The sequence below is a fragment of the Apis cerana genome, linkage group LG6, assembly GCF_029169275.1.
Source record: "Apis cerana isolate GH-2021 linkage group LG6, AcerK_1.0, whole genome shotgun sequence".
Lineage (NCBI taxonomy): Eukaryota > Metazoa > Arthropoda > Insecta > Hymenoptera > Apidae > Apis > Apis cerana.
The window spans coordinates 5,677,963-5,704,762 of NC_083857.1; the positions used below are offsets into that span (position 1 = coordinate 5,677,963).

At 38.3% G+C, this 26,800-nt stretch overlaps 2 protein-coding genes across 2 annotated transcripts in view; one reads left to right on the forward strand and one right to left on the reverse strand.

Moving 5' to 3' along the window:
• LOC107998302 (uncharacterized) overlaps positions 1 to 26,800 on the forward strand; it is a 201,811-nt gene that overhangs the window by 126,089 nt on the left and 48,922 nt on the right. Inside the window, exon 3 of the mRNA XM_017057500.3 lies at positions 25,295 to 25,414. Within this exon, the coding sequence (XP_016912989.2) occupies positions 25,295 to 25,414 (120 nt within the window). The remainder of the gene's footprint in view (positions 1 to 25,294; positions 25,415 to 26,800) is intronic.
• Positions 1,161 to 3,246, reverse strand: LOC107998307 (uncharacterized). Its single transcript, XM_017057505.3, has 3 exons — positions 2,979 to 3,246; positions 1,706 to 1,928; positions 1,161 to 1,477 (listed from the first exon to the last, which is right to left on the reverse strand). Exons 1-3 carry the CDS (start codon positions 3,087 to 3,089, stop codon positions 1,260 to 1,262), a joined length of 552 nt encoding a protein of 183 aa, XP_016912994.1. The 5' UTR covers positions 3,090 to 3,246; the 3' UTR covers positions 1,161 to 1,259.

The window sequence follows — 26,800 nt, forward strand, 5'->3', positions numbered from 1 at the left end:
ACGATTTCGAGGTTGTGGATGGGTTTTGGAACGTTAACATCGCGAAGCACTCGATCTTCGAGTTTGCTCACGCATTCCAATGAACGTGCGCTCGATATTTTATCGTCGTGTTGGGGCGTCGATGCTCGTCGACTATGCGAGAAGGGTAGTTTCAGCGATAGTTGTAATCACGTTCAATTAACGGCATGGTCGGAGGTGCGTGTAACTGGAAGGTGATATATTTCGAAGTTGTCGTGGACAGTCGTAAACCCGCCTGCGAATTTTTGTCAAATAAATTAGGGGGGTTATTTCTGTTTTATTTCATCATTTTTTTTATTCTACATAAGTTCGAGAATTTATTATTTTTTTTTAAAAAAGAGAAGAAAAAGAGAATTTTGAAATCTTATAGTTAATTCAAGTAATATATTTTAGAATAATATTTCGTAATTCAAAGTCTTTTTGTTTCCTAATAATATTTTTTATTCGTCTGACTTCAAAATTTATTCGATCGCCGTATATATTTCTTGGTCAAAGAGATATTCCTCGGAGATATTATTATTTCCATTTGAATAAATCGTTTATGACATTTTTATTGGTGATTCGTGGCAGAAACTCAAGCCACAATGGTATGGCCGACTGTTTCAAGATATCATTTCGACCGCAGGTGTTGATGCTCTTGGCTCACTTGCTTGTTACACGAATATTTCATGAGCTCAACGAGTAAGTTCTGCGTCACCCTTCGTAAATGATTCACTCTATAGGAGTGGCGTCTATAAATATATCTGGGAATTACGATTTCAGAAATTTTATTCTTCTTTTTATTCATATCTTTGTTTCCATTTTATATTCTAACGATTTTTATCATTGTCGGATGAATTTCAATATTTATATTTATACAATTTAAAAATTTGTTGATCAACGATCGAAAGAAATATAGGGAAACGATTAAAGAAGCAATTTCATTCACAATTGATCTGGAATTTCAATAGAAAAATTCGATTAAATAAAACTTACTTATTGAAAAGTTTGTACTCGAATTGAAATTTATCGAATATAATTACTAATTCATTATTTTTATTCAGAATTTCAAAGAGAATAGAAAAACTTCGAATTAATCGTTTCTTCAAATTTGCATCCACGTTGGATCCATGACTTCTTAATGCCAATTAACTCAAAGAAAATTCAATCCTCAACAACGTTTATTGATTAAATACGAAAACGAAATTATCAGCGGGCCAAGTGTGTCGAGGCTCGGAATTGCATAGAAGTTCACGGTTTGTTTAACAATTCCCGTGATCCACCATCCGAATTCTCCCTTGATTAATGTATGCTCCTAGTTTCGTCTTGAGCTCCTTGAAGATCGGCAAAGGCAGGCTCCTCTCTCGGGACCAAATCATGACGAACTTGTATCCCTGGTGATGTGTCGTACCCTTGGAGCAGACCAACATCCCGAGAACCGTGTCGTACTTGACAGAGATTATAACGTGACGAAAAGGCCCTGGGAATAAAATAAAATTGATAAACTTGTTCGCTCGTCGAACCGTTTCGACAGGATAAAATTTTCTGTGGAGAGAAAATGAGAGGTGACGATCGATCGAGCATCTTTCGCTTTGTACAGAGACGATATTCTGATAACATTTCATTAGTTTTATTCGTCAAAATTAAAAATTGGAAAGATTATGTAAACTATGGAGTTTATTTGTTTCTATCGAGTAAAAAAATTTACCCAATCTTCTTTTCGATCCTTGGAATTGCCAAGTCGCGGCAATATCTTTCCCATTTACGCTTCCATCGATGTTGACGGCAATTGGAATGTTGTTCTTGTAACTGATTGCCGTGAATTTCGCCGTGAACGTGTTCGAAGATGTTTGGCTGACCAGAAACTGCCCACACCTACTCAAGCTTGCGTTTATCGGTATTCCAGCAGAGAAATACCATTTTCCTGAAAACTGATATTGGAATAGAGATTCAATATTCGTCGCTCGTTCGTTATTTCTTATTTCTTGTTCAATGAGAAATTCTCATTAGAAAAATTTTAATCGTTCTTTTTCAAAATATTTCGAGAACTCATTACAATTGAACGCAGGTACACCATAAAAATGAATAATTGAATCAAATTCTTATTTGTTTCGTCGCATTTTCCCTTTGTGCACGTGATAGTAATGATAGCAATGGTATATTCGAATTAGAATCGTGCGTACGCATGCGAGTTTGGAAATTAATGCGTACAATTGTGCGTAACGATCCAATATTGACAAGATTCGTGCTCACGTTGAACCGTTGATTCCAAATTTATGTGTGTGGATATAGATATGTCATATTCATGGATATCGCATGATCGACGAAACGAACTGGCTTTGAACTGACCTTATGGATGTGATTATGCGAATGTAATCGTGTTTCTGTTTGTGCACAGTGACAAATATGCTGTTATAGTAATTGAGGGATCAGCTAATCATACAAGATAATCGATATAATATCGTATTTCTCATATATATGCTAAACATTTATTAACAAATAATCACATTTAATCACATTTTCTTTGTGCTTTTATAGTGTTGAGACACGTAAAGCGTAAATTGCGAAAATACTTCTGTTTTTCTATTATTATTAGGAAGAATAAAATATTTGTATTAACAAGTCGTGAATATTAGATTACACTCATTGCTCCATCTCCATCTCGTTTCATCTAACACAAATTGCTTGCAAATTAAATAAGCATCAACTAATATTTTTATGTATCAATCTTTAAAATATTTGTATTACTGTAATTTACTAGACACTTTGTATATCACCACTATATAATACTCTAATACTATAATATTTCTGAAATTACGAAATTACGAGAAAGTATAAAAGAAATTAGTACAATTTTTATATCATTTCTATAACTCGTAAAAATTTTAATTCCAAATTCTAATCGATCTCTACACGACGTTATCATCTATATATTATCCTCTGCTTAAATTAACGCGGAACGGAATCGTTGCAAACATTACCTGACCCAAGTGCAGCGGCTGTCCAATATCAGGGGAGCACGGTGTGCAATGGCATATGAAACACGCGAGCGTGCAAATCACCACCGGAAGTATATCACAGGCGCGCAACATTTTTCCGTTTCGAGGAATTGTTCGCGCACTTTCCACGGGATTGTGGCTCTATATTGGAAACGGGGATTTCAACTCGATTTATCTACGAGGCATTGCTCGTACGAGGGTTCGTCGAACGTGCATATATCGCGACACAGGCGGCGGAGAACGCGTGCTCGTGCTTAAATACCCGTGACCGTTCTGTTTATCGACCCCTCCTCCTATTTATGTACACTCGCATGGCACTCTGTGATTTGCCTTCGCCCGCTCTTCGTTTCTTGAGAATTATTGAGAGGCGAGATCAATTCGCATTCATGGAATTTACGCTTGCCGAAATCTGCGATGATGTATCCGCGAAACGCGTGGAGGCGTGTACGTGATTTCGCTGCGTGATTTGGTTGTTGGTCGGATTATTTATGGGATTTGATGGAAATATTATGTTTCGTAATAACGTAAAAAGTTTTCTTTTTTCTCTTAGAATGTTCGTGGAATCGATTGATTTATTTATTTAAAAGGAATAAGGGAAGAGGAGGTGAATCAGTTTGTTTCGAGAAATTTAGAAACGGTAAATTTAGAACGGTAAGAATTAATGGTATTCACTTCTCAATGCTGTTAATTTATTTTATATTTCTGTCATTTCATTCATTTCAAAATAATTTAAAATTCTTTCTTTATTATACACAATTCATATAATAAAAATTTATCGAACGATTAATATGAAAGTCAGTTAGCAAAATTCTAAATGAATTTTTCAAACTTACTTCATAAATCAATCCTTTAATCTCTGTTTGTGAAATGATTCTGCAAGATCTTCAACCTCTTTGTAGGAAAAAATTGCGTTTATTGTTTCTACGAAAATCACAATGGTTAGGTTTACTATTAACGATAATATACTCCAACAATTGATCGTATCGCTGGTTTATCATCAATGAGTGTTTATCTATCTCGACAACCAGAAGATAGTGAGAGCTAAGAATAATATTTTGTGGTATTTCTGCGATAATTGTTAATTCAACTATATGCTTTTATCTTTTGACTCGCTGAGGGAGATGAAATTTATCTTATTTTTTTTTTTTTTTTTTTTACTTTCTGTGTAAATTAGTATTATTGAGTAGATAAAAGTTAATAAGATATTGGAGAATAAGAATTGTTACGTAAAATTAATCCGATCTTTTAAAGATCTCATAAATGACGTTTCAGGAGCATACGTAATAAAAATCTGTATGCTTCGATGATTATTTATTGCAAACAATTCTCTCTGTCTCATCGATAGTAATAAACGAAAATGAAATTTTCTACGTATATTTCGACTTATAAAATCCAGAAGAATAATTCCAAAAAAAGAAAAATACTCGAGTGAAAGATACTCGAGGATCGTGAAATGTGAAATTTTTTTCGAAACGAAAAATCTCTAAACATCTCTTAATACCGAGATACCACCTCCCCCCCTGTTCAGAACCCCCGTTTCGTCGAACTTTATTGAATCGTTCTGCCGGTCTTTTGTTTCCGGCACGCGATCTTTCTTCGAGGGGCTGTTGGAGCGGACACCGTTACGGTCCAGTTTAATTTATTTGCCGTCATTATTACGTCGTGATTAAACCGACCGTCTCGATTGTCCGGGGGGATTCCACTCTGAGGGGGGCCGAGCGAGTGGGTCTGACTTTCGGTTTAATTAAAAAAACCAGTGATCGCCGGTTTCCAGAAGTCCCTTGGTCATACTCTTTTTTCCACGCGATGGGAATCCCTTTCGAGGTCTCCCGGATATTTCCACCAATCGAGTGGAAGGAAGCGTTTTCCTATTCTGACCAATTTGTTTTCATCCGTGGAACGATCTTAAATTAAGGGAAGGGCCGGGATGTTTGTTGTTCACGAGCGAACGCGAGAGGTTTATAGGTGGATGGTCGAATGTATTAGGTGTTTATACGTTCATTATTGGGGGAATTTAAATCAACGCGCTTACTATGAAATACGAAATCGTGATAATTTCAAACTTTTCATTTATTACGTTCTAGTTTTCAAAAGTTGAAGTGTTTCAAATTTTTCCAAGCTGACACTTTAGATTTTCAAGCTTCCGTTCATTCGTTCCGTGCAGGAAACGCGAAGCAACGTGCATTATTTTGCCAAATAAATCTCTGTAACGGAGATTTAAACGTTTTTAGTAACGAAAACAAAAGAGCGTAATTAGAATGAGGTGGGTGGTCACGAAAGAAACACGATAATTGGAAAATCGTTGGGATAAAAGGTTGCTCGCTAACGAGTCGCCGCATTTTCCTTTTTTTCTCTTTTCTATTTTTTTTTTCGAGTCCATACATGTCAGGATACACGCGTTGGAGAAGGAAGATTCGTTCTGTAGGAGGATACGTATATTTTCACAGCTACGTCAAGACGTGGAAAGAGAGTTTCTAACAAGGTGACCGCAATCTAGCCAGAACAGCACCCAATTAGCGATGACCCGGCTCAATTTCAGTGGCCCTTAAAACTATGAAATTAGTTCTCTCGGCCTTTCCCTTGGAATCACCCTTTTCCATCTCTCGTTTTCTTTCTCTGTTTATCTCTCTCTTTTCTTTTTGCGCTTTCGCGGAAGTTGATGTTGATGATGCTCAGTGAAATGACTTGCTTGTTCGGGATGAAACAAATTTTTGCAGCTGTAAAAACGGTGCGAATTTATAATAGCATATTAAATCGATGATATTTGCTATTGGGAAAGAATCACACAAAATTTTAAAATTATTTAACGGATTATACGATTAAACGAGCAAACAGAATTCATTATTCATCGACTCCTTCCATTTCTTTTATTATTTCTCGCGACAAGATAAATAAAATAGCGGCATTAAAGCCACTATCCAAGTGCAAAAATCATTTCCACCCTTTTGCTCAAAGAGATCCCAAGATGAAAAGAGTCGCTGTTGGAACAATGGTCTCTGCGATTCGTTTTGAAGAACTTTTGCAAATGTTTCGTGGCTATGAAAATTTTTCGGTATAATGGAAAGACGAAGGAGACGCGAGAGGGTGAAAATAGAAGAAGAAAGAGAAAAAGGAGATTAATGTAAAGGAGAGATTGCTCTGTACAATTACTTAATTAAATTCATGCATCACGCGGTATTACGGGAGGCACGTTGCGATTTCACCCTTTGTAACAACCCTTTTGATGCGAAACTCCTGTCCTGATGGTATCTCTAGCCTCCCTTCGAAACGGTTACTACGGTCCAATTTCTGACTCATTGGTATTGGCCAGGAGATCCTGATAGGGGGTGCACATCGATGACTGATATTGTGGTCTTTGGGGTAAACGGAATCGTTTAATTATATGAATTATTTGGAGGAGATAAGAATCTTTCTAGGTGGAAGAAATTAAGTAAAACGTTTGATTCTCTATGGTTTTGATATTTGTGTTATTTTTGGAAAAGGAAATTGTGGAATGATCGATATTAAAATGATTAATGTAAATAGATTTAAAAGTATTATTCATTAATATTTCTTTCTACTTTTGCTTTTGAATATCTAAAGATATTCGAAGATTTAAATTTCTAATAGATTCCTCCAGAATAGATAAAAAGCTATCTTTCAAGTAAAATTATTCAATTTATATACTTTCTTAAAAAAAACCATTCCAGATTCCATCCATCCTCTTCTATCGATCTAAATTCCTCCCATCACATATTCTTCCCGAGTTGGGGAAAATTTAACACGAAATTGAAAACAACTAAAAGAATTAAAATTTCAAGAACAACTTTTCCAAGAACGAGATAAAAAGCAAGCCCATATCGATAACTCGTGATTCATATCTCAATCTGAGAGACACGCAAATGTGCAAACAAGTCGCATACGTCATATTTAACACCCGGGGGTGGTTTGGATGGGCTGATATTGGGATCCACGCACACCGTCTTCCGCGGTCGTAATACCCTCGAAGCATTTGAATCAATTACCGCCTCGGGGTTCTTAGGCGGCCCCTATCCCACATTACAAACGGGTAGTCCGGCGCAAAGTGAATTAATTAAGTGTCCGTAGGTACGAACGAACCGACATTGCCCTCGTTCAACGTCTACGGGATACTCGCGGATCCGTTACGACCCGTTTCGCGATAGGTCTCTGCGCTTATGAACAACCCCGAAGCGTCGTATCCTGACCGCTAGTGATGGGATTAAGTGCGTCGTAAACAAGATTTGAACAGTATTTATAAATATTAGATCAACCTTCTGTAAACAATGTCGATTAATAAATATAGAAACTTAGTTCTCGGTTGAAAGAACTGTTTTGATATATTTTGTTTCAATTCGATGTAGAATTAATTTTTGATGAATTTTTTGGTTGAACGATGATTGGTGAATGACGAGGAAAGAAACTCTACGATATTACCTTGGTAGAAATTCATTCAACCTATATATATATATATATATATATATATATATACGAGGATCGAATTGTTTTGATCTGTGTGTACTCGAGCCCATCACTGTTGACGATCAGCCACGACAATCGGTTGATCATAGCAGCTTAATTGTTACCGTCGACCCTGTATCACATCGCGAGCCTCGAATCGTCTGGTCGATAACGTCGTTATCGTGGAGCACGCGATTATCCTTGTGCCACGATCCCGCAGGACATCCCCGCAGGGATGCGAATATGGGGGTGAAGTTTGCGATCGGCCATAGATATACTGGATTCTGATCTGTACGATACGAATTCGGGAACGAGTTACGGGACGAAATTGGTGGAACGAGAGGAAAGACGGCGAGAGAGGTAGTTGAATTGGTGAGGGGCGAGTTTTGATCGTTTTCGTTCATTCAAGAATTTGGAATTTCGAAGGGTGGTTATTGGGAAGAGGAGTTCAAGGGAAAGTTCAAGCAAACGAGTTTTGTTTGGGAAATTTTTTAAAACTTTTGGAAAAGCGCGAGATTTAAACAAGGAGAAATTTTTAATTTCAAAATATTAAATGGGTAAAATTAAAGATAGAGAGGAAAAATATTTTCAAATATTTCACGTCGTTTAGATAATCATTTTCTAAGAGTTCTTCTATTCTTTTAGAATTAATTTTTGTCGATATTATAATAGAAATTCACTTGGTTGAGTTAGATTTTTAATCCCTTTCCCTTAAAATTAATAGAAAAAAAAATTTTCTATCGTGTAGAAGAATTTTCATTCTCAATCTTACAACTTATAACCCGACTTTTCAATAAGCAAGCGAGATAACAGAACGAAAAATAAAATCTTCTCAAACAGACAGGTCAAATGCGAAAGCAATATCGCTAGACTTGTATATTCTATACGAGAGACGAATGTAAATAACCGTATATACTCTATACGCATATCTTCGGCTCCGTGTGCAAGAGAGAAACAAACACGTTTACGCGTCTCTCCATTTTTTATTATATACCTTATCTCTGACGATTAAACTTTTCTCCTCATCTTCCTTTGGATTGGATAATAGCCTTGACAAGAGGAGGGAGGAACGACAACGCGCTATTTACATTTTACAAAGCGAAAGTTTATAGTCGATCAGACTGGTCTGCTTTCGTTCTCGAAGCCAAATCGAATTCGTCGAAGATCTTCTCGACTAATGAACCCGATATTGGCACGCGACAAGTAACAAATAGCCTTGCCGGATAAATAAATTTAGCTGGATGAAGGTTGGATCGTGGCCAGGCTGGTTTGTACACTTCGAAGTCATCGTGCTTCGAACTTCCCTCGTAATGATTTATTTTAGAGGCGTATTTTATCTTCTCCCACAGTGGTTGAAGGGTGATATTATGTAGACACTTCTCTGGGGGAATGAAGATAATCTATTTCTCATCGTTTGATTTTGATGTCTTCGTTTAAATATATATATATTCAAGTGTTTCAAGAGTTCAAGTGTGATTAAAATTGTTGGTAAATTTTTTAAGGAAACGAGGATGAGAGAGACGCGTAATTTTCAGTCTGAATATTTTTAATAAGGGGAAAAATTAATAAATAAGATTTGTATTATTGTTTAATATTGGTATGTTCTTTTAAAATGTGCTCTTTAATTTTGACAGATGTAAATTTCATAAATTTCTTCACGAAAATATATACATTTATATAAGCTTTTTCTACATCTCATATGTATATTTTTTCCAACGAGAATAATATTACTATATATTTATATCTAGTTCTTCCACTTCTTGCATTGTCATTTTTATCTCATAAATCATACAAAAGTAAGTGCATTAAAGCGTATTTCTTTTGAAGCGTATCTCATTTCTTTTAGAATCTCTTTTAAAACCAAGTTTTTCTGGCTTTTTATCGAATTATATTCGCATTCTTTTATATATTACATATAATACGTGTACTTTTAATCCTATAAGCTTAACAAGTATAATCCTTCAAGATTATAGAAGAACGTTTAATAATTATAAATTTATTTTCATCTTATTATTTCTATTCTTAATTTTTCATTGTAGAAAAATTTAACTAACATTTATAATCCAATGAAATCTTATCTAAGGGCCTCCGATTGTTTCATCAAAATCATATAATCAAATATAACATTCCACAAAATTTCACTCGTTATCTTAAAAAATACAATAATTTAATTGCACTCACGTTCTTTCCTTTAACTTTCAAACAACTTAATTAAGACTAAGAACAATTCTAAGATAACTGACGCGTACATTTTAACCTCTAATAAATTAAAACCCATAAAAATATATCTTGATAAAATAAAATCCCCCTTTCACGGGGGACATCCCATCATCCCAGAGCACCGGTTAACCTGTCCTGTGCAAACAGTTCCCTTTCACTCGCCAAACTCATTAGATCATCGTTACGATCTCCACGAATCCGACGACTTTCGCGTAATTTACGCACTCTCCAATTATTATCCAACGAACTACCCTCCCCTTGTTCCCACGGCTATATAACTCGTGGCATCGTCACGGATGATGCATCCCTTGCGAAAACGGGAGGGGGAGGAGCAAGAGGAAGTTGCCTTTCATCGAAATCGGCTTTGCACGGTTTAATCTGCGCTCGGCCGCCTTTGCAGGCTTGCGCAATGATTCAGTCGGTGAGAACGACTCTCGCGTTAAAGGATAATGCGCCATATGGCCAGGTTTCTGCGATACGTGGTCACTGTCAAGGTCCGCAATGCTGGACCATTATCGTGGTTGGATGGGGGAGAGAATAGAGGTTTTAGCGAAAAAGCGATCGATCAAGGGGATGCATATTTAAATTCGCTCAAAGTTCATTTTTGTACATGTTTTATTATCTGCAAACTTAAAATTTTCTCCTTAAGTAAAAGATACAACTATTTATAATAATGAAAAAGTAGTGTTTATTATTATTCGATCAATTCTCAAACTTTCCTTATTTTAAACTTTACTTTATAATAATTCCTTTCTTCAAGAAAATTGTTTCTCAAAATTATTCTAAAGAAATTTACCAGTAATTTACAGAGAATCGTGTATTCAAGTCTAAGAATTACCGTCCAATACTCATCATTTTATATTTCGTTGCACAAATATATTCGATAGGAATGTCACAGAATTACAAAAAATCCATCCCATTAAAAACACGAATTAACTAGCGAATTAATTGATCCTTCTGTATGATGGATAAGTATCAACAATACGTATCTATCCGTGTAAACACGTATCCGTTCAACAGTCCTGAACAATTGAATTATTACGAGGAGCCAGTCTCGCGCGGCAGATTAAATCGAGCGCGAGTAGCTGCATTCTGCGGGCCGATAAGCGTTAAAGGGGGGGCCCGTGATCGGATGGAAGGAGCAGGGACAACGGTCTAGAATCGTAGTTAAAGAGAGGGGGGCCGTCGAGAGGGAACCGGCGCCATTGCGGCGAACCGCACTCCCGGTGTTAGGCAGCTCGTGTTGCGGCCGCGTTTCGAAAAGTTTGAGCGTGGAGGGTGTGGCGTTTCGTCGTTAGGGTGGCATCCGTGTCGCTGCGGATTTGTACGTCAAAATTTATCGCTCGTGCCGCGTGGCACGTCTCGTTAATTATGCACGTATGCGAGCGTGATACGCGGCGATCCTGGAAAAGCCCCGGTAACAAGCTTGACGCTTGCCAACCTGGCTCGAGCAAGTCTGGGAATCAATGCACGGATTCGCGTCCATTTTGATGAGATTCCGTTTCATCAGGGAGTCTCGACCTCTCTCTCTCTCTCTTTCTCTCCGCTCTTCGTAACGCGATCCACGTAACGATATGCGTGCGCGTATGAAAGTTAATGAGTCGAACGAGGAAGAGTTTCGTAGGTCCATTAACATCGACGTGGTTGGTGATTAATTTTTTTGATTGTGAAAGGGGTGGAAGAGGGTAAGGTTTGCGAAGGAAGAAATTTTGTTTTATTTTGTGACAGGGTTGATTGAGATTTTGGTTATGATTATGATTTTTTATCATAAGAAATGTAGTATGTTAAATATTTTTCATTGCTATGTGATTTTTATTGCTTACAGTTATTTTGGAAAAATTATTGGTATCGATGAATTATTTATAGAATAAGAAAATGGTAATTAAAGAGGGAGAGAGAGAGAGAGTATTGAAAAGTAAAAGTTTGAAAGATGTTTTTAAATTTTAAGGAATTTAAAAACGATTGTTAAGCGAACGATAATATTTGTGATTTTAAAAAAGAAATGGAATGCTATGGGAGTAGCAAAAAACGCGTTTTCATGGGGGAGATGCGTCACCTGCAGCTGCTTCGAGCATTTCCTCCATCCGGAGCTTTAAAAATACCACTCGTTTGCGCGTAATCCTTATGAAAGCCCCGTAATTTCGTAGCCTCGAACTTCACGTTTGGCCACGACCATTCGTCATACTTACCGATCCCAAATTGGTCTTGTACAACAGAACGGGATAGAAAATATCACAGTAATCCCCACGGATTCGTGAACATTTTTTCGTGAATGCATCCAAGCTTTACAAATAATATCTCCACCTATTCCTGATACCCGAGCCGTTTATTTGTTTACCAATACATACGGCCTATCACACGTTTATATAAATAGAATTTGTATCGCTTATCATTTCAATCTTCATGCTCAAACGTATCTTAAAGTTTCTCTTCTACTTAGATATTTATATATACTCGAAAGATATTATAAGTATTATGAAAATTCTGATAAAGTTATTTTGATGTATATATTAAAGGAACATGATACAATAAGATTAATGTAATCATATAATATAATATAACAATGTTTGAATTTAATAAGTAAAATACATAGTCCCCCAAAATTTTCAAAAATTCTCAAATCTTAATTCTTATCTCAATTATACCTCCCCCTCGAAAATCATGAAATCGATCATAAACTCAAAATTCAACGAGCTGACTTCATTCTTCATCTCTCCAATGGGATGGAATCGAAGCGATGCCAACTCTCGAAGCGGACAGGAAGGTATCGGCGAGGCTAGGCGTAAATTCAATCGAGCTCCCCTCGAGCTGGCGTATTGCGAGTGGCAGGGTGCATCGAATGATTTTTCGGTAAACCCAGCTCTGGACGTGTCATTCTGGTAATTAGAATCGTATGGGCGCAAATATACGCGTGTTTCTACGGGAAGCAAATCGTCCAGGGTCTTTAACGCACCCCCTCCACGGAGAGAGGCACGCCACAACATTGGCGAATTAATTAACGAGTCCGCCGCATTAATGATGTAACGTCAGGATTTACAGCGCACTCGGCATCGAGGGGGTCGATTTCCCTCTTCCTCCTTCTCTTTCCTTCCCTCTCTATCTCTCTCTTCGCTCTCGTTTCAGCCAGAGGATCGTGGAAGAATCGGGATTCGAAATTGCGATGCATTGTCCGTGTCAAGATTTCGTGTTAGCCCGCGGTGAACGGATACAATGGCGAGGTGTAATGGCGTCGAATAAGTCCACGGTGACTGGTGACTAATGCCGGTTGATGCATGGCACCGTTTCTGCTTGGTAATAATCTCGCGGATGAAATGTATAATTACTTTGGAAAAATGGACCCTCCTCCTTCCTTCCTCCTTGGCCGAGGAAAAAGATCTCGTTTGTTTCGGAATAACGAGATTAATTTCGCCCTCTTGAATGCTTCTTCCATCAGCGAGAAAGGGAGGATGAATTCTCGGTTATTTATAAATATTTTAATTCGTGGAACGGGATATTCTTTTTGTGTTTAATTATTTCGTTCGAGTTTTTCTTTTTGTACGTAATGGAAATATCTCGATTGAAATTTTATATTTCGTCGCCAATTTACGACGATATTATTTTATTTTATTTTTCACAATAATTAAGATCGATTATAGAATAAAATGATAAACGAGATAAAAGGAGGAAAGTTTTATAAGATGATCTCTGTCATTTTCTGTTTCATTCGGTCATCGAAAATTCTTTTTATTTCCATAATAAAATATTATAGACAACTCGAATACTGTTTTAAAATGGATATAAAGAACAATACCCGTAATATAAACGAATGATTATATATAAATGAATAATCAAAAAAAAGAGACAAAAAAATTAAATCGCTACAAATCACTAATCAATTTGCAAAGTCAATTTTTAAATACTTCGCCATATGGAATACCAGGAAAATGTATCATTTTCATAAATTGCTCCCTCACATCGTGCCACATCGATGCCAAATCTAATCCATCGATCTAACCTCATTACACTCATCCATTTCCTCATAGCACCAAACCCTCCATTAAATACCGTGCCGATTCAAATTCCAGTCATATTTCACCCCCTTCCCCACATACATCCATCCATCCATTCACGTCCCAAGATCAACAACGGGCAAGCATTCGTTTCTTCAATCCGCTTTCCATCCAGTCCACAATTTTAAAGAGGGTTTGAGCTGTAATTAGCAATCTCTCCCCTCCCTTCTCCATCATCCCCGTGCGTGACGAGAGACGTCACTGCATAGCGCTGCATTAAACGTACCGCGAGTTATTAACGACGTTTGGCTTCCTCGGGCGGGATCGTTTGGATTCCTCCCCGGAAGAAGCGAAGGGGTTGGCGTTCGTGTTCGACGAACTGCGAAGCAACGATAACGCGAGCGGGCCACCTGCGTCTCGCACGACTTCGCAGAAGTCGGCGACGACGTTTGGGTTTGGGGAGGGGACGACCCTTTTAAGTGGCGACAAAGGTACCGGGCGTTCCGCCACCCTTACGTAATATCTTGCCGCTAGTCGGATCACCCACTGCCTTTTTCTCCCCCCTCCTTGTCAATCCCTCTTCTCTCTCTTTCTCTCTTTTGTTCCTTTCTCGCGCTCTGTCTCTTTGGCCCCCGTAGGCTTTTTGTTTCTTCGCCGAAGGATATTTTCAAGGGTTCAGTGCGCGTTAATGGACGATTTAGCGAGCCTGACCGAGGAGGGAGGTGAGAGAGAGGGGGTAAGGAGGAGGTAGGGGAATACTTGTCCTTTTTCGCGGATTTTTGTTGTGTTCGTTCTTGCGAGAAAGAGAAAGAGAGAGAGCAGGGTTATCGTTAATACCTTGGGAGATTAGATTGATGGGGGGGATGGGTGATGGCCGGTGAACGAGTTTGCGTGAAAGGTGTATGAAAGGGTGTGTGAGGAGGGCAGGGGAGGAGAAAGGGAGAGATTGTTGGATAAAAAGGGAAACGAGTGGGGTGATTACGCTTAGACCCTTTAATGGATTCATTAGGCGAATTACTCGAAAATGTAGGTGTATTTGAAATAAGGGTTTAAATAAGGGTATTCTATGTGAATAAATTAAATGTGAATATACACAATTTTCTATCTATTCTTCGTAGGTTAGCATGAAAATCAAGAATTGTCAGATGTAATTGAATTTGAAAATCGATAATAATTATTCCTCTTCCTGTTATGTAATAATTTCTTGGTTTTACTATTTTCCTTCCTACATCTTCTTCGCGATCCAATTTTTATCGAATCACTGAAAATTTCATCATCAACGAACGTTTCAAAGCAATTGTACCATTTATACAAACAAACGCATTGAATCATTGAACACACAAAAGAATTGCCAAAAAAAGAAAAATACATTCAACTCTCTGTCTCTTTCATTTAGAAAAAAAAACCTGTCCAAACTTTCCCCACGATTTCACGCTTGGTCTCGTGTGTCGTGTCGGTCCATTGATCTCCTGCTTTCGTTCGAGCACGCGGATATATCCGAGCGGTTCACAGCTGATCGTGACGAGCAAATATCGGGAGAGGGATGGATTTTAATAAACCGGAAGCTTATTGTGCCCAAGGTTGGGCTGTCTCTATCTACAGAGAGGCTTCCATCAGCGAGAGAAAGGGGGATGAGTGCCGCTGGTCCTCTCTGCTCGACCGCGACCGAAGAGGACAGCGAAGCGACAGCAGCCATGTCGAGTTAGGTGGGTGGAGAACGTGGGCGGAAAGAACTCAAACCCTGGGGGTTGCATTGTTGCAGTGGCGGTGATTACGACTGGCAAGCGAACTCCTTCCACTCTTTTTCTTTCTTTTCTCCCCCTCCCCCTCCTTTTTTTGTACCAAGTTCACCGAGTGGTTCCGCCCTGGTCGAGATGCCCTCAAGGTCCCGCGTCTTGTTATCACCCTGGCCTCGCGTCTCTTCTTTAAGTATCGTGCCTTTTCCTACGATCTGGTTGATTGCGTCGTTAAAGCCGAGGTCGTAGTGGCCATTGCTCGCCACTTCCTCCCTTTTTTTTTTTTAGGGGGATGTTTTGCCCCCCTTGACACGCGATTTCTCTCTGTCTCAAAAGCTCCACGTCCAAACGAGAGATATTTGATGCTCTCGCGGAGGAGCTTCTTAGGAGATTGCTCGAGGTGGTTTCGTATCTTTTTTAAGATTCGTTGGCAGATTGGTGGTATTGTTTTTTGGGATTTTTCGAAAGAGTGAGGATTCATTGACGAGCGATTTTTATTTTTTTATTTTTTTTTAGATTGCTATTTATGTCTTCGAAGGTTCTTCTACTTTGATAATAATTCACATTAAAAATCTAATGTTAAAATATAAATCGAAATTCTTTTATTAAGTAAGATACAGTTGATTCACAATAAAAGTTGTTTTATAATTTTTGTCTTTCCTATTACAATTAATTGCGGTTTAATATGGAACGTAAACATCAAACAGAAACAAAATTGATTTCCCTTAGATCTACGTCTCGTTATTATCACGACTTTGATACGACTTCGATTTTCGTGGATGAAGGGAAGGCTTCCATTGAGCTCCGTTTAACGAGAAACAAGGGTGAACGTCGTGCGGCCAGAGATCTTTAAGACAGTGTCTCCCAATATTTTTTGAAATAATCTTCTCACAATTATACATAAAAAATGTATAATTTCAATAACTTTTGTGCATTATAAGTATATCGAAAGCATTAAATATTTCCATCTTACAAAAATTCTCAATGCATCGATCCTACGAATACTGTTACACAATATAAACATCAAAACTCGAGACTCGTATATCATAAATTGCAAATTACAAATTTAAATTCTCGTCAAATTTTTCTATCCACTTCATCCTCCCTCCAAAGTGTTCCACATACGTTTTCAATACAAATGTTCAACGTTTATTGCGCAAATAATCCAAACGAATCGTTGGAAAGTGCGATGACTCACGAGTTGAGAAATACTGCCGCTCTAAGACGACTTAGGAGGCAAGACTCTTAGACGGTGGCCACGACAGGAAGCGTGGATGTCTTCCTTCGAAAATTCAGCCTTCGGTATATACAAGAGGGAAGCGGAGAGAGGGGAGAGCGGCCCGAAGGAGGAACTTCTAAAATCAATTAGCAGCCCCTTAGGCGATGGGGGTTCCGTTCCAGCGACTGTGGAAGGACCCTTTCCATCATAGGGTAAGGGGTGATAAGGAGGGGTCGACGTTTATCCCAATAGAGAAACCGGTGGAACAATCACGCCCGTTTCTATGAGTATCTACACGCTCACGGGATGGATGTGGGTGCGTGGTGGAAGCTACCTGCAGGGGTTGCAACGCCACGGTTCAACCCTTCCGCGCGGACAGCAACGTTCCTCGCTCCTGGCTGCTCAGATTATAGCGAGAAACCATCGAAGGTAATAGACGCTCTCATTGGTTAAACATCTAAGTGTGAGATCTCGTCCTGTAGGAGATTATTTAACATCCATCTTGGAAGATATTGTATAAAGGGAAATAAAGTGTAATCGGATGAATTAATCGAATTAGAGATTTAACCATGAAAGTTAAAGATAATTATTATAAGAAATTTAGAATAAAATTTAGAATAAAATATATCAATTGGAGAATGTGGAAATTAATTGTTCAAATAAATTATATGAATAAGAAGGAGACGCTTTGGAAATGTTTGAGTTAAAGGCTTGATCAATTTTTATCCACATATAATAAATTATTATTAATTTTATAAACCTAAGAAAATTAAAATACTGTGGATGATGCTTTGTAATATTTTCGCAGGAATCTTCCATCTTATCTTTTTCGTTTAAATTAATTCCAGTGAAAGTACGCAAAATTAAATTCATCCACAAGATCTTTAACCCAGTCTCGTATTGCGATGCTCGCTTACCGTGCAACGGATGGTTACATTGCTCGTTCCCCTCGACCAAAAAGCAAACGGAAGTTTGGCCAAAAAATTCATATTCGTACAACGGTTCTTCCCGGTTGGAAAAAGTTAATTATTTCCCCCAGCCAGGCGTCGAGAGCAATCTCCACACTCATTCCACGTATTCATCGTTGGGAATTCGTGTATTCCATTTGGAGGAGCGTTTAAACTTTTACCTGGTAGGAAGAGATAGATAGAGGGGAGCTTAAACCTCGCCAACTTTAACGATCCCTCTGTAATTCGTCCACCTGGAGTTGGAAGTCCAACCCGATGGATGGAGACACACTTCAACGGACGACACGCAATGCTCGGGGATCATTCTGCCGAAGTTTCTCAAGATCTTAGGGGCCTAGAGGTTAGGTCCTAACATTCGTATAATTGAGCGTCGTGTCCTTTCGATGGTTCTTCATCCCTTTGGAAATGTGGTGGTTGAAGAGCGCTTGGCTATTCTTCACTGACTTTGTTTCGAAAGTTTCGAAGACTTTTGGGGCGGAAAAGGCGACGAGAGAGAATTTAACGTTTAATAGTTATTATTGATCGATAAACTTGAATCGACTTTGAAACTTTGAAAATTATAAAATTATTAAGGGACGATGGAACGATTTACAAATGCAAGTGAAATAAACAATAGAATTTTTATAATAAATTATATAAAAATCTTATATTAACATATTATAATTAACATTATGCTTTCACGCGAAACAAAACACGCGAAACGTTCATTTACAATCAAACTCCAGAACAACAAGAGCAAAGAGCACGGTTATACATCATCCAAAAACCTATTTGCCATAGTACAATGGGCGAAATTGGTGGTGATTAAATAGAGGCGCAATATTCACGAGCGTTCTTTCATCTCCTCGAGGATGGAGGGATTCGTTAAAGAACCTTTGTCGAGGAGGGATCTGAGACGTCGGCGAGAAGAGAAGGAAAGCAAGAAAGACGGTGGATCTAAAGATACCGGCCGATTAGAGGCCGTTCTGACAACCCCTAGTCCAGCTTCTTATTGCATAGACCCGTTTCCACTCGTTCTACAGGAGGCTGTTGGAGTCTCTCTTCCCGTGGAGACTTTGAGAGGCGAGTTTCTCTCTTTGAAGAGACCCTCGGTGACCCCTGGTTTCGACAAAAAGGTCTGTGGTGGTCCTTCGGTGGCACATTTCTGTCCGATTGGAAGGACCAAAAGGACCGAGGGACACGCGAATCCGTTTAAATGAAGACGAAGGGGGCCGCGCTTTCGTGAAATCATGGAATTTCTTAGCTTCTTCTGCTATTTCTTTTACTTCTTCTTTCCCGCTTGGTCCCTTCCATCAATGTTCGATGTATTTCGATTCCATCTTGGATTGACTTCGGTTTCGATTAACTCCTGTTTGTTTTTTGGGGATGATGAGGATGATTTTTGATACATACATATCAATTTAGAGGTCTTTAATTATATCTAGAAATAGAGAGAATAGTAATGACGCAAGTTTTCGACTAGAAATAAATTCGTAATTGTTAATTCGTTTTGAACAAGTTCTTAAATCCGTTAACGTTAAAAGTTTCATAGAGCGAGTTTAAGCTAGAGTACTAAAATATGAATAAAAAAAAAAAGCAAAATATCCTCTTGGAGGGATATAAAAGAAGTTTTCAAAGAAGTTTCGAAACCTTAAACCACTAAAAAAAAGTTCAAGATAAACGAAATAAATCTTACAAACTATTACTTTCAACAAACTTGCGAACATTTGACATTATTTCAATTTCGAAGAATATTACATCCTCCTCCGTTCGATAAACCTGTCAAGGGAAAAAAGGAAAACTCACTTGAAACTCATAAACTTTCTTCCAAACTTGTACAGTCATCTCAATTTTGAAGAGCATTATTTCACGTATAACTCGATGAAACTCCAGGAAGGAAGGAAGGAAGGAAGATAAACTAAATTCACGTATAGTCATCCTTCTTCTTCCCCCATACATTATCAACCCACATTCCACACTTTCTACGCGCCACGGTTTCGAGGCTATTATAACTCCATCTCTGTCACAGGGGTTAAAAGCGATCGGGGATAATTTTTCAACTCTTCCAGCCTCGGTGAAACGTCACCCGCGGGGCCAACTAATATAACGCAGAACGAACGAAGAAAAACGAGTCGAAGGCGACTCTCGATTCAGCGAATCGAATCGAAGGGTGGCCACGTGGTCCTGCTAAAACGATGTTGAATAGCTGGTAGGGTAAGTTCGGCCTCGGCTGTCTGGCAACTGGCCCTTCACCTCGTGAAACTTTAACGCGTTTACCTTGTACCATCTCGAGGGCGATATATCTACGCTCGCGAGATGAACATCTTCCAAGAGAGAGAGATTTCGAATTTGGGATCTTTCACTCGTCATCGATCACTATTAGCTTCGCTCTCCACGCTCCTTATTTCTCGTTTCGCTCGCGACAGGATTCGTTAGGGAACATTGCGCGTGGAAAAAGGGTAAGAATCGTTTCTTTTTCCTCCTCTTTGGTGGTAGTAATTGGTGGTAAAAATAGTTGGAAAGGTTTCTTTGATAAATGTTTCTTGCATACGTAAATTTTATAACGAATTTGCGTTAGAAAATAAGAAGAGATATTTATACGGGGATAAAAGTGGTTATGATTGATCATCCTTGAGTTTGAATGTTAATTATAGAAGGAAATGAATATGATGATAAGTAATGAATATTCATATTGTTTGAAATATAATATTATTATTCTTTGTTATTTCAAGGTGCGATGATTAAACGAGTTACCAGAGAATGTAGAGATCAATATATCCATGGGAAAAGAACTTAACATTACGGTCACATAACGAATACTTTTCCTCCGCACAGTTTACGTACCTCGATTCAAATGCAAATTAGCCCATGAGCTGCTAAATTTACAGTTTACTAACGAGCATTTAGGGATTCTGTGCAGGTTTCACCATCAAGACCCTTAGCTATTCAAGTTTCAACCCTTCCAAGTTAGGGGTTAATTGTGTCATCGCGATCGATCTGTTTGCGTAATTCGTCTGTTTCTAAACTCTCCGATTAAACATACTGACACGTCATCTATTATAATCTTTTCACACACATTTTATCGTAATTAAAATTAATATCTTTAATATTAAAGAGTTATCTTTAATGATAACTCTTTTTTTTTTAATGTCTTAATTAGAATTATAAAGAAATTGTTGCATATCATGTCTTAAAAATTTCTTGATAAAAGCATCACTCGTGTCTGTTAATCACACAGTCTGCAATAAGAATTAAATATTCAAAAATTACACTCATCCTCTTTTAATTTCCAAATTTTCTTGTCGTTAATCTATTGTAAAAAGAAAATTCCTAATTCATCTCGAATGAATTAAAAACATCATAAATTGCAATATGTAAAAAAAATAATATAAAATGGAAAAATAGTTTGACACTGAAGAATTATAGTTGCAGGTTTAGTAGAATGTTTTATAGCTTCTGTCTAGCGACATTTAACCCGGTAAATAGCTTAGAGCATTTCTCATGGAACATGTTCTCCGCATAGTTAGATAGAGGAATGGAATCATCCCTTCCCTCGTTTTATCATAGTTTCGAACTCTTGGATTATTTCGTGTGATTTATGTTTGAAATATTAATTATGCCCATCCCCAAAGTTCGACTATGTTCGAATATGTATATAATTGTATAATATTGCAAAATTTAAAATTTACAATATTATTTAAAATTCATAATGTATAATAATAAATCATTTATTTATTATAATTTATCCAATATTTTCGCGTGTTTTATGCGAAAAAATTAACTTATAATCCGATCAGATTATTTTATATCTTCAAGTCGATTTTGATATCTTATCTTCTGATACTTTTATGAGCTTTACTTAGAACCACATGTTTTCAATTTTATTGTAATCAGTATTTTTATTTAAATTCGTTCATATCCAATGAAAAGATATATTGTAGTATTTGAATAGATATTCGGAGCAATAATGATGCACAAAGAGCAACAATCTCGCATCGATCGTAGTGCGCGAGAAGCAAAAATAGTTGTTCCAGCTAATCTACTACCACCGATTCGAGCTAAAATTACCCCTCATACACAACGTGCACAACGATAAGTCATATCGTTCGACGATTCGTGTGTAGCAGAGGCGGGGTAAACGCGAGTGACCAGTTCGAAAGTCGTAGGCAAATGGTGCGGGGGTGGCCCGTTTCCCGGGGGCAAATTTCCGATTTATTCAAGCCCGCTCCCGAATACTTGGGAGCCCATAAAGAGAATGAATGGGATTGTGGCGGTTGCAGCAATGCTTAGGGCTGCTTTAGGGGTTCATGAAATACGCGCTTGCTACCCTCTTTAGGCTGTGCTCTTTCTCTCGGTCTCCTTTCACCTTTGTCCCTCTCTCTCTCTAACCAAAACTTTCTAAAAACTATTTCATCAATTTTATCATCTCTCTTGCCTTCTTTTGTGTTATTACAATTGTATATATCATAGAAAATATGAATGGTAAATCTTTTTTTAAAATAGTTTTATAAAAATTATTATAGGTATTATATTATTATTGGTCAAATTATTTTAAATTTTCTTTATTTGTAATAAAGATATAACTATTTATTAAGGGCATATTAGTTTCTTTAGATTTTCGATTTATCCTTCAATTAATTCACTAATTATTAATTGTTAAATCATTCCATAAGAGAAGTCATCTTCCAATGTAACAGGAGATAATAACTTCATAAGAAAGTTTTCTCCAAAAAACAATCTACCTACCTATCTAATTTCTAAATCTCGTAATACGAATAATCTTATAAATTCAAAGAACAGTTTCACAAATTAAAACTCTCCTTACTTTCGAATCCTTTTTTCGTCTCATAATCATTGAAAATAAATACCCTACACTTACATCTTTATCGAATCCTCCTCGGTTCCCGGTTCGTTTAACTCTCGGTCCACCCTCGCTCCCCTTCCCTGAATCGAAACTCTTCGCTCTCCGCGGGGTGGCCAGCCGATATTACCATGAATTTACATAGCCTCGCTCCGAACTCGAAACATATTGCGCCGCTTTGATTTATACGAAACATTTGCTAAATATTCCCGCTTAATCTCGGCTAGGTGGAATGCGACGTCGAACAAGTCAGCACGGTATTTCCTTCGAAAATCTGAGCGAGGGATCCGTACGAAAAAGGCCCTCGAGGGGGATCGCGATTTTACCCTCGCACGCGCGTCTTTTCTCTCTTTCTCTCTCTCTCTTTTTTTTCTCTCGATGAACGGAATTAACACTCGTACATTGGCTCGTACAGTAAAGGGAGCAGAACTTTGAAGAGGGAGCCGATTTTACCTTTTCTCCTTTTTTTGCTTCTTTGTTGGGCTTTGAATGGATCATAAAACGTGGTAGCTTGTCGAGTAATTTGTTTATTTATTTATTTATTTTTTACTTTGATGATGGAGGTAGTTTTTTTCGATTCAACGATAACGATATGCAAAGGTTGCTCTTTTTCGAGAGTATTAAATGCTTCTGAATGTCAGTGGTGATGTAATTGCGTCATTCATTGATAAAAGTTAAATGTTTATCAAGTTATTGTAAAAAGAAATCGAGATGGAAGAAGGGTAAGATACGTTAAATTCGTATCTCGGATAAATTGGTAAGGGAGAAAGTAAAATATGAAAATGGAATCCGGAAACGTTGGAGAGAGAGTAAACTTGTCCCTGGTGAATATTGCGCGAGGAAAGATGGCGCGATGTATCTTGCCATGCCACCGTCTTCCCAAACAGCGATAATTTGAAACGGTACCCTTTGGCTGCAGGCTATTTGGCGGTTTTCTCCAGATTCCAATCCCCATACCGTGATACCCCATGATGGTCATTCGGCCTAGTTCGTCTATTTGGCAGGAGTTCTGTATAGGGAGTTTGATACTTAACCTCGAACCGGTCAAGTTTATAAAACAATATATATACCATTTATATATACCATCAATTTCGCGATTTAAAAAGAATGCATATTGCATATCTAGGGGAAAATTAACACGATTGTGTAATTCTTTAGAAAAGAATTTAATTTTTGATTGAAAAATAAATATAATATAATATTATATATTTCTATTCATCCGTTTCATCTTCATCATTTTCAAATATAATAAATTACTCTATGATAATCTTAAAAATATCTCTACGAAAAATCTTTATCCCAGCATTCGAAAGCATATCTGCAAAAATCTGCGAAAGAGAAGCAGAACAAAAAAGAAAAACACTCGAAAATAAATCCCTTACCCAACTTGCTCGCTAAGCAATCGACGATCGTCGATCATTAAACACCTCTCGACTTTTCCGTTCGTGTCTTCTTCACCCTTCCGATCATACTTCCCCCGAAACGACGCCAGATACCACCCTCTGTCCCGTCCATTTCCGTTTTCGTTCAACCCAGCACCCGATCTTACTCCACCCCCGACATTTCTCTCTCTCTCTCACTTTTTGTTTCATTTCCCACTTCACATATTCATACGCCGCTCTTTGCTCACGATAAATGCGCACCATTTGCATGTAGGGTCTCTGGAACACCACCCACCCCCTCCCATACGCTCCAACCCTCCATGGTCCCTATCCTCCGTGTCACTCCCCGTCTCCTTCCAACCCTCGACACGTTGGGTGGCCCGGTCTCCCCGGGGGCGCTCGCTTCGTCCACCCCTCCGCGGCTCAACTCCAGCGCGATAAGCCGCCCCCGGGGATCCGCGATTGTCTCGATTTATATGCATGCACAGACGTAGGCGGTGGTCCACCACGGCTTTCGTTTCGAAGAGGAGGCGAGGAGGAGGAGACGAGGGTGGCACCGTGTGCAGTTGCGACCCATCGATAGATCGATCCTCGTGGCAGACAGTAAATATCGTTGATGAGCCGGCCCGGTCCTCGACGATTGGGACTTAGGGCCGGGTTAGGAAGGGATGAGCTCCCGTGCGCTCACCCCGCACGATTTGTCGAGTGGCAGAAATTTCTCGCGCCACGGCATCGACCCTCCACCCCCTGTAGCATGTGAATATATATATATATGTAGTTATCTATCTCGATTCTTTATTCTCGCGATCTTTTTTCCTTTCTTGTTATTTTTTACACCCCTTCCATTGGAGATTTTTACCGAGGTATGGCGAGAAGGTGGTGTATCTTGGGAGGGAGTTGCGTAGCTCTCCACGTTGCAGGGGATTAACAACGTGCTGCTCCGGTAATTTTTTCTTTTTTGTTTTTTTTTTTATTTTTACCCTTTCCCCTTCCTTCTGCGAGCGAGGGAAATTGTTGCGAACGAGGGGCTTCCTGCGTGCATAGCGAACCCCGTCCCGACGATTATCCGAATTAATTCGGAAATGTCCCCTTAATGACCGACCCGGCAATATTTTTATTCCCGGACGGAGTTCACCGGTGACTGCGTGCCGAGTATTAAGTATGATGGCTTGGCTAATTGATTTTAAGGGTAATAACTCTTTGGGAACAGGTAGATGTTTTTTTGAATTATGAAATTGTCCTTGTATTTTTGTAAAATGCAGAATAATAATTCGTCAGATTATTATAACGAAATAGAATTATCTATTGTATATTCCGTTGAAGTGAAAAATAGATTCGAGAATATATGTTTTTTTAAGTAAGTGAGCATCAAGATATTCCAAACTTATTATTACTTTCTCTCGTTGATCATTTGTAAGAATAGATTTGTTCTATCTTCTGTTTTAAATTATTGGTCAAGTGTATTGACGAAATTCATAATTTTCAGATTTCCCTGTGCGACGACTACAGTCTACCGGTCGATTTTGTTAATAAAAGACGTCCTGCAAGTGCTGCGGCTGCAACATCTACGGTCCAGTGGGCGCTTCCAAGTCCTACCGTAGAGAACGTGAGTATTATTAAATTTCAAAATAAATATTTGAGATTAAAATCAATATTTTTCGTGAGAATTTCGCGATCGCGACGAATAAATTTCGTTTTGCAAACAAAATGCGAATATGATACAATTAAAATATAATTATAAAATGGAAATTTTACCACTTACTACGCGTACCGTTTACAACCATGTATTGGTATTCAATCAGATTTTATTCGGATTCTCTCGATTCAATAAACGTGCATTGTTCGTTAATCGTATCACCCGTATCACATTTCGTTTATCGTCGCTTGTTTTTCATCGATAAAGGATATCAATATTTGTATGCTCGTTTCAAATCGGAAAGATACGAGGTATTTCTATCAAATGAAAAAATATACACAAGGATTTCGAGCAACGAAATATTATTTACCGTCTCGTATACCGTTAATTTTATATTTCACTCTTTCATACCAATAATATTCAATAATGGCTTTGATCGTGATTTATAAGTATCTTTCTAAACGAAATAACAAAACCAATTGTAAGATTTCGATCCTATCACTCAACCACGACTTCCTCCCTTTGACCACAGAATTGATATACAGTTATAATCAACAAATAAGAATCTTATCTTACCAAAGATAAGCTGCACGAGAATCTTTAAAAAACGTGATTCTCCAAATCTCGTTAATATACATTCGTCAATTTTAATGATAAAAAAAGAGTCTGAAATTTTTTAATGATCGACTATTAAAATTAATTCAACTCTCAATCAAAATCCACTTCATCATCGATTCGAAGCGTCGTCTTCAGCATCGATCCATTCGTAGGATACGTTCCACGAATAACCAACAGTATTGATATTTTCTCGTCGCCGGCGGTCGAAGAATCGGTTGAAGGGAGAAATATAATTACGATGGTGACAAAATACCCGCTGGGCACGATGGAGGGTGGACTGGCAGCGTGCAAAAGGGGTGGAAGAAGGTCGAACGAACGAACGAACGAACGGAAGGACGAAGGGAATCGTGCGAGCAGGGTGAAAAGAGAGATGGAGGTGACTTCCGGCGGTGCTTATAATTGTTCCACCACTCAGCTTCTGGTGCTCAGGATTGCCCGGAGCGGAGCGCCTAAATGTTTCTCTGCAGAAATACCGCTTACCTTGACTGTACTTCCCGGTGTCCTCGAAAGGACGTCGCGTTTACCGCGTTTACCGACGCCATCCTGCACGTGACACGGAATCTCGGCTCTCTTTGTCGCGGAAACCAGGTTTCCACGTTGAATATTAGATCCGGTGCGAGTAAAATTGTTGATGCGGAGGTCCTTGGAATATTTTCTGATTAATTCTGCAATTTGAGTATGTGGACACATTAATTTGAAAGAGTATTAATTTTTTCTTTTTTCGATTGCATGGAATTT